The 7,868-nt window shown below is 39.7% G+C and overlaps 1 protein-coding gene across 1 annotated transcript; it reads right to left on the minus strand.

Annotated features, from left to right (window-relative positions):
• Nucleotides 1–894: 894 nt before the first annotated feature.
• LACC1 (laccase domain containing 1) lies at nucleotides 895–6,237 on the minus strand. The gene is made up of 5 exons (XM_009808860.2): nucleotides 5,670–6,237; nucleotides 4,203–4,384; nucleotides 3,560–3,725; nucleotides 1,564–1,789; nucleotides 895–1,069 (listed from the first exon to the last, which is right to left on the minus strand). The coding sequence occupies exons 1-5, from the start codon at nucleotides 6,235–6,237 to the stop codon at nucleotides 895–897; spliced, it is 1,317 nt and encodes a 438-aa protein (XP_009807162.2).
• Nucleotides 6,238–7,868: the final 1,631 nt, after the last annotated feature.

Consider the following 7,868-nt stretch of genomic DNA (forward strand, 5'->3'; position numbering starts at 1 on the left):
CTTAACAAGACAGATAAGACACCTATCGGTCAGTAAAATTAACTAATGCTAAATTAACTGAGGCTAAATTCATTCCCCTTTTTAGATATTTATTAAATAACTGAGCACTGTTGAGACTGTCTCAATGGACATTCACAGAGCACCAATAGTTTAAAGAAAAAAATCGTAAAGAAATATTAACATACGTGTCATATCATATTAAGAGTCTTAGTCCTACTTTTTCTACAGTCAAAAAATACAGAATGGTGAGGGTTCATATATTTTCAATGTCTGCCCCAAAGGGGCTTGCTTGCTTCTCACTTTCAAGTTATTTTCCATAGGAAAAGTCCTTAAGTGTTTTGGAGCTCTTCTTTAAACTAATCCAAAGAAGAAAAAACAATTCTAGGCACATAATTCCGTAAGGCTAACCTTCAGCTGCAGCTACCAAAGCTGGGGGTTCCCAAACAGTTAATGTGCAATACAGGCTTCCCTTCCTACACAAATAATGTCATACTTAACTTCATTCAGAAGTCTCATCCAGAAGCTGATGAACACTTTGGTTTTTTGTGCTTTCATCACCGTAAGACAGTGAGGTTTCTGGGACATATTTGGTAAAGAAGGCAAGAAAATGGGAGCTTGCAACTGGTCTCGCAGAAGGGCTTTGTCACTGGTGTGGCTTGTCCTTGTTTCCTTTAGAACCTGTCTCACACCAGAATTATTGGCTCCACACCCTACGCATTTCTTCTTGCCTCAGAATGGCAGGGAAGGGAAGAAGCAAGAGAATCTCAAGACCCACGAATTCCCTGTTGCTAGTCTGTGAAAGGAAGGAGGAAGAACTTCTATGAGCAGAGCAGGGTGCCAGGAAATGCACCAGACTTACTGTCTAAATACTATTCGAGAGTAAGAGATACTATCTCAGTCTTTGATTGATATGAAGCCAATCTGTGTCCCAAAGTTGGTGCCATCACGAAAGTGAGAGTAAAATTTATCAGGGTGGCATGCAGTACAGAAAGTGATATTTTGGTTCTGGTCTGTGACAGAATCATCCTGGATGTTCTCAGGAAGAATCCCACCATTCTCAAGAAGAATCCTTAAAAAAAGAAAAAGAAACAGAAAACTTTATTTTTTGTACATCCTCACATTCCTTAAGACACTAACATTCAGACAGCACCTCAAGTACCAATTGAACAAACTATGCCAATATTGTGGTTGGGACTTCTATTTGCTTTCCTTTTTCTTTTTTCCATATTAGACTAAAATAATTGCTTTTCTGCAACCAGTAAAACCACATTTAATTTGAACATTTGTCTATAATCCATTAACTAAAAGTATAACAGTGAGATAATAACTGAAATCCAACAAAGGTAAGCAGATCTCATTCATTCAAAGGTATCATTTGTTGATCTGTAAAGTACTAGAGAGTACTTCAAGATGCTGAGGACCCTCACCATAATAATGCTGGATAATAAAATATCAATATAATTACTGATAACTAATGTGGAGTTAGCCTTTTGTTCTTTTGTGCTGGGTCTACTCAGCACAAAAAAAAAGTGTATGTCATGGAAATGCATTCAGTAATCTTACCGTGTTGCTTTTCTAATATCAATATAAGGACTTGCAGAGTCAAATAGTCTCACACACTTTGGATCAATTTTGTGAAATTCTTTAGCTGATTCGTGAGGAAGTTTGTAGCAGCAAGGTCCTACAGACGGGCCCAGCACCACAAGGATATCTTTCACATTACAGCCATATTCAGATACCATAGCGTTTACTGTGGCCATAGAAACTCCTAACAATGTGCCTTTCCATCCTGTAAGAAATGAAAGGTTGAAAAAAAAAATTGTATAAATTGTCTCCTTGATTTTATAGTAGCTAAAACATATGCTATTAAGTAAAGGTACAAATGAATAGATATATTTATATCTGAAAATAAACCATTATATCTAATCATAAATGTTTTTTTAAAAAACCCAACTTAACACGTTAACCACTGTCAGTTTGCTGATACCATCATTTTGTGGAGATGGAAACTAGAGCAAAGAGTTTAGATTAGGATTCCAGAATTCCTTTTTCCCAGTGTCCTGGTTTGGGCAACTAGAGCATACCTCACAGCTCCTCTGTGCTTGAAACATTTAAATGGGAATATGACAACAGAAATACGTTACAGTCAGAAGTGTATTTTTATAATATGCTGAAAATGTTTTTAGTGTTATCTTAGAAAAAAAAAAGAGGCTCAAGCACAGAGAGTGCAGCATAACAGAAGATAGTATATGTTAATAACTTTTCCTCTGCTTTTCAACACCCAATGAGATGACCTTATACCTAATTGTCTTTACTTGTATACATAGCAACATGTATTCAAGTTAAACATGAACTGAGGTGGGGCTGGACAGGAAGGAAAGGATTCAGGAAAAGATAATTGGAAGCCTGGCAAGGACTGTGATATGGGAATGAAGGCCAAAACTTGGGAGATGGAAGGTAGGAGTTCAGGCTAGAGCCTGGGAGGTATGCTTGGAGAAGGCAGCAGTGTGGGTTGGGTGACCAGTGTGGTGTCTTAGGGACTAAATAAATGAAGAGGCAGCAGAGAAAGGAGCACTACAGATTTATATATTGTACAATAATTAGGTTTGAACACTTACAATGTAAAACTCTTAAAACTTTCAAGAATAGATAAAATTCTCTCCATCCCTTCTCCCCGCTAAAACTCACAACATTCCCCTCTCCTCCCAGACAGACAGGCCACAATTGTCATTCCTCTCACTTTCTCCAACCTAAGCTTGCTAGGCACGGGGTGGGGGGAGGGGGGCACAACAACTTTACTGAGGGAAAGTCAAAGTTTTGATCATCTTACGGTCACTCACAAATTTGAATTTATTTTGGCTAATTTATTCAATGTATGAAGAATTGTATGAATTAGGTGGTATGCACAAGTTCTAGGCAGAGGTGAAGCTTCTTACCATATCAAGGTGTCTACTAGCATCAAAGCTGAGGAGAAACTCTCAGCTGTGCATTCTCCTTGATCTCATAAATACAGACTTTTTTATAAAATGAAACAGCCCCAGCAGGAAAATCTCACCACAGGATACATATTCTAGCCTAACAGTTGGGACATTTTCTGAAGTCAGACATAACCCCAGATTGCACTAACCATCCCTGCTTCAGTTTTATTCTCATTTGGTTTGGGTCAGACAAATATTTCTTCTGATTCAGAATGATTGTTGGGGGCATTGGCTTTATAGCCAGCTTTTACATATGAAGTTAGACAGGGCACAAAAAAAAATTATTGGGTTTTGGCTACCATATCAGAAAAATAAATGTATAAATACAGAAATAATAAATATTACAGTTATAAAATAAAATTTAAAAAAACCCCATAGCTTAGGAAACAAACTATTCTCAAGACTAACCTTGTTTTGGCAGGATACAAACTTAACAGGTCAGGGTCTACATTGTTATGTGATCTTGCATTTATTCATTCTCACTCACTGCTCCTTTGCTTGCTAATTTATAATCCTTAGTCCAAAACTCCCTTTCCAGTGGTCTCCTAGTTATTTTGATCTCCGTGATTTAAAATTCCTACCAGAATGAGCAGCACCGCAGGCTTTTCTGACAGGATCAGCAAACAGCACGGGTATGCAATCAGCCCCTGGAGCTGCTATTGTAACACCTTTCTGATTCGTAACTATTCCATCATAGCTGTCAGGCTCTGTCTTTCCCATAATACACACAGCATTAGCGTGATCGATCTGTCAAGACAAAAACGGAACATGGACAGTGATACGGCAGCAAAAAAACCCAGTTCTGACTAATGGAAGGATTTTTCTTTGGCATGAAACACTCTTCTGCACGAACTGCTTATGCATGGAAATCAGCCACTCCCTTGTTCAAATGCCATGCAGATGTATCAGTAGAAAGTAGAAAGTGGTGGTGTATTTTTCTTTTAAGAGAAACTGTTCTGATCATTTATCTGATTATTCTACTCTGTGGTAAGTTAGATGTTAGAATATACTTGGAAGAAAGAGTGCTGCTTCTCCATATAGTGCCAAATGACTGATAGTTTGGATGGCTATTCCCACAGATAAACTGCCAGCGTAAATGTTTTAATTGTCCTGCTTCGCAGAAGTTCTTGCTGAGAAAGGTAAGAATAAAGCCTACAGTTTTAGCCAGTGATACATGAAGGAAGATCTGATCCCTTTACATAAATCCATTGTTTGATAAGATACCTTGACTCTGTGAAAAGTCTCTGGGTTAAATCCTGCAGCATTAGCTAGCCGGCGGAGATTTTCTTTAACAACAACTTGTGGATCCCTGCGCTTGGAACTGCTGAAGAGATTGCAGGAGCTTAGAGTTGGTATGTAGGAGATCCCACCTGTCCTTGTGGTGAACCCATGTAGGAAGATATCATCTGGCAAGGCAAAAAAGACAACGAACAATTGCTTTCAACACAGGACCAGTCCAAATATTACATTGTTTTATACTGAAGAGACCTGGAATCAGCCAATCAAGCTGAGTATTGCTTTACCTCGTATTTAGCTGTGGCATTTAAATTCAAGGATTCTAAGTTTCCTTCTTGTTCATAATCATTATCCTCTGAGGCCAAGGTAGAGGGGTTTGAACAAGAAGCATCCTGGCAGATTTAGCCTGACTTTTTGTGGAGTTGTAGTGCAAACCCTAGAGAAGAGGTAAGTCACTGAGGAAAATGAGAGTAGATTTTTAAATAAATGTTCTCAGATGGCTTCTCCCAAGCTTTTTTGACAAATGAAGCATTAGTCCTCAAGACTTCACAGAATCTCCAACATCTTTCTAAAGTACACTGAAAGCACTGAGAACTTCTAGCATTATTGAAAAATCCTTTGTTTTTACAGTGTGGATCATTTATCATGGCCTCATGCACCAAATGCAATCATTGCTTTTGGGGGCGACGGGGTGGGGGGGGGAGTCTGCATGGCAAAGTTGAACACAAAAACATAGTACCACAACTGCTATTTTTGCTATCTTAATAGCTGACAAGCTTAGTGACATAACCAGAGTTGAGATGGAAAATCTCTTTTATGTATTGTGATCCTTTCAAAGTCACAGGCAAAAACTTGAAGCACAATGAAGGCAAAGATGGCTTTAAGTAACTTATGTTCCTTTCAGGCTCTGGATCATTTTAGACGTATTTTTAGGGAAAGACAATTCCAAACTTTTGCAGTAGCAAACCTCTCAGATTTCCCCTGAATATTCTGAATCATGAGACCCCATAATCACACCACTTGAGAGACATGCTGCAGTAAACTGGGTCATGCCACAGCAGGGACATGGAGACATCAGTCTGATTAACCAGGCATGTGTGAGGCTCCAGACCAGGCGAAACTCCTGTCCTGCCTTTCCAGAAGATGATGGTAACTCTCAAAGTGTGTAATTCCCACACAGAGGCGAGGAGATTTCACTGTCTGCAGTAATGCTCTCAGTAAACCTGGGCCTCTCTTACCTCTGAGAGTGCGCCAGGCCTGGAACAGACTTGCCAGTCTTTTGCTGTATCTCTATTGACACTTCCCCCTTTTACAGACATGATACACTATTGCAACATGGTATAGAGTTATTTGCTGCCTGAAGACATTTCCAAATCTTACCCATTTTGCAATTCCCTTGAAGAAGTATGCTTGGGAACAGTCTCTGTAAAATCTGTTAGCTGGGATTCTCTTTACCTGGGATCAGGGAAGATCTGAGGATGGTGAGCTCCCCTTTCAGGCTTGGCAGGCTTTCCAAGTACATCTGAATCTCACTTCGGATGAGCGCCACATCCCGTGTAGGAAGCATTTGTGCTTCACTCTGAGGTTCAGCTATCTGTAGGTTTTCACAATCAGATGCCGCCTGTAAATCCTCAAATTCAAACTGGTAGACTGCTGTAAAGAGATGGTCTAGATATACTTTCATTAAGTCTTTTCTTAAGGTAGGGAGAATAACTTTAATGATGCTTAGGTCTTTTTCATCCAGTCTTTGTTTGATGGTGTACAAAGCAGCAGCTGTAGTCAGAGCATGTACCACCTCCAGTCTTTTCTTCAGACTCTGAAAATCTCTCAGTGCTGGAAGCAAGGACTCTTGTTCACCGTTCCTTTCACTCCCCTGCCTCTGGCAACACATGACATAAATAAATGGAGCAGGGATGGAAGAGCGTTTCTCAATATTTTCCAGTGTGTTACGTAGTAATCCTTGGATGTTGTTCTGCCAGTTGGCTGGTAGGCTGAACAGATCTATCAGTACTGCTTCCACCATATTTCAGGATATTTAAAGGTTCCTACAACTGTCAAGTAGTCAGTAACAAAACATGAAAAACAAACAAAAAGGCAAGACAGCATCATTAGTCCAAACACAGAATTATGTTGTTAAGGCAATGCATTCAGTGATGCTGTGTAGAGAAGTAGCATAGCACTAATTACTGTCTTAGGATTTCCTCACTGCATCAAAAGAAATTGCAGCAAAAGAAAAGTAGCAGAAATGGGAATTATTATGTATTTACTTAAGTATTTAGGTATTTCCCTACCACCCCACCTACCTCAGATTTTTCCCAGGTCAGGGATGATAAAAGGTTAGTACATAACATTACATTTATTGAATCAATTAACCCATGTTAGCCTAATGGTTCTTCTTGACCTCTGACTGTTGGGCCCTCCTCCAACTCCCATGAGGGTAACCAAATACAGAGGTCCCTCAGCTTGCTGGGACTGGAGGATTTTCTGTAACAATTTTTTTGAAGGCATTTTACACACTTATTGTTGAGGTGGAGCTCATGTCTGCTACCTCTCCTGGCAGCTGGGGTGCTGAGCTGTGAGCACAGTGACATCTTTCCCACAGGCCTTCACGACACTTTTTGCACTTCTCCCTTTTGTGTTAGGAAAAGTATCGACTTGCTAATTTCTGACTTGTCTGTGGAGGGGCACATGATCGGTATAGTTCTTCTTTGCAACATGCACAGGCTACTGAAACTTTACCTAGTAATGCAAGAAGTACACAGGACTAAATGAAAATAATGTAATACTGTGCACAAATTTCTGCCTCAGTTTTTTCACAATGCACTCTTTGCTCTGAAATCAAGACACGTCAAAGCTTATCCAAAATCATCCTGTAGTTCACAGCTTGTCTTGTGGCCCATGGTATAATTCCAGTTTTGGGGTTTTTTTCTTCCTTTTCTGGACTTTGTTGATCCAAGCCCAGCTAGTCTGCCTACTTGTGGAAACTTGTCCATCTGTCTCTTCCTCTCTCTGTTGCTGTCAGAGCCTATTTTACATACCCTCTAGGAAGTGTCTTATTTTCTTCTCTCTGTTTCTGATAATTTTTCAGTTTCCAGTGCAAGTCTCCAGAGGTTTGGAACAAAAGACTAGATCCCTTTGCTTTGGGAACCTTGAACAGACGGCTATTCAGATTTCATGACTAAGCACCGTGCTTGATCTAGGAGGAATACATGCAGCTTTATCACCAGTTGTAAGACCCCATAATCATTTAGAGTATTCCTTAACACCGCCATTTTTTTGCACAGTAACAAATTGTGCATGAATATCAATTCATTTGCAGGAAAATTAATATCTTTGCAGGAGCAAAGGACTTGAGAATCTTTTAAGTCTTTGAAATCAATAATCTGCTACCAGAACCAACCATACCAGATAATGCCTGGCACTATTTTCCTGCCCCAAACCCTCATTCTCCTGTAACTACATGCATGCTCTGGCTTCACAGCACTCCATTATCCTGCAAAAATACTCCTTCTGTGTGTACTTGAGGCCTACTGCTACAGTGGACTTGGTGTCCTCCTTGGCATTTTATAGTTGACAATGGATTCTCAGAGTTTCTACACTCAAATGAGAGGTCAAAGACCTTTCTGGTTTTAATGGATCGTTTATTCAGAGTAG

This window comes from Gavia stellata, chromosome 1, assembly GCF_030936135.1.
Source record: "Gavia stellata isolate bGavSte3 chromosome 1, bGavSte3.hap2, whole genome shotgun sequence".
In the NCBI taxonomy this organism is placed as follows: domain Eukaryota; kingdom Metazoa; phylum Chordata; class Aves; order Gaviiformes; family Gaviidae; genus Gavia; species Gavia stellata.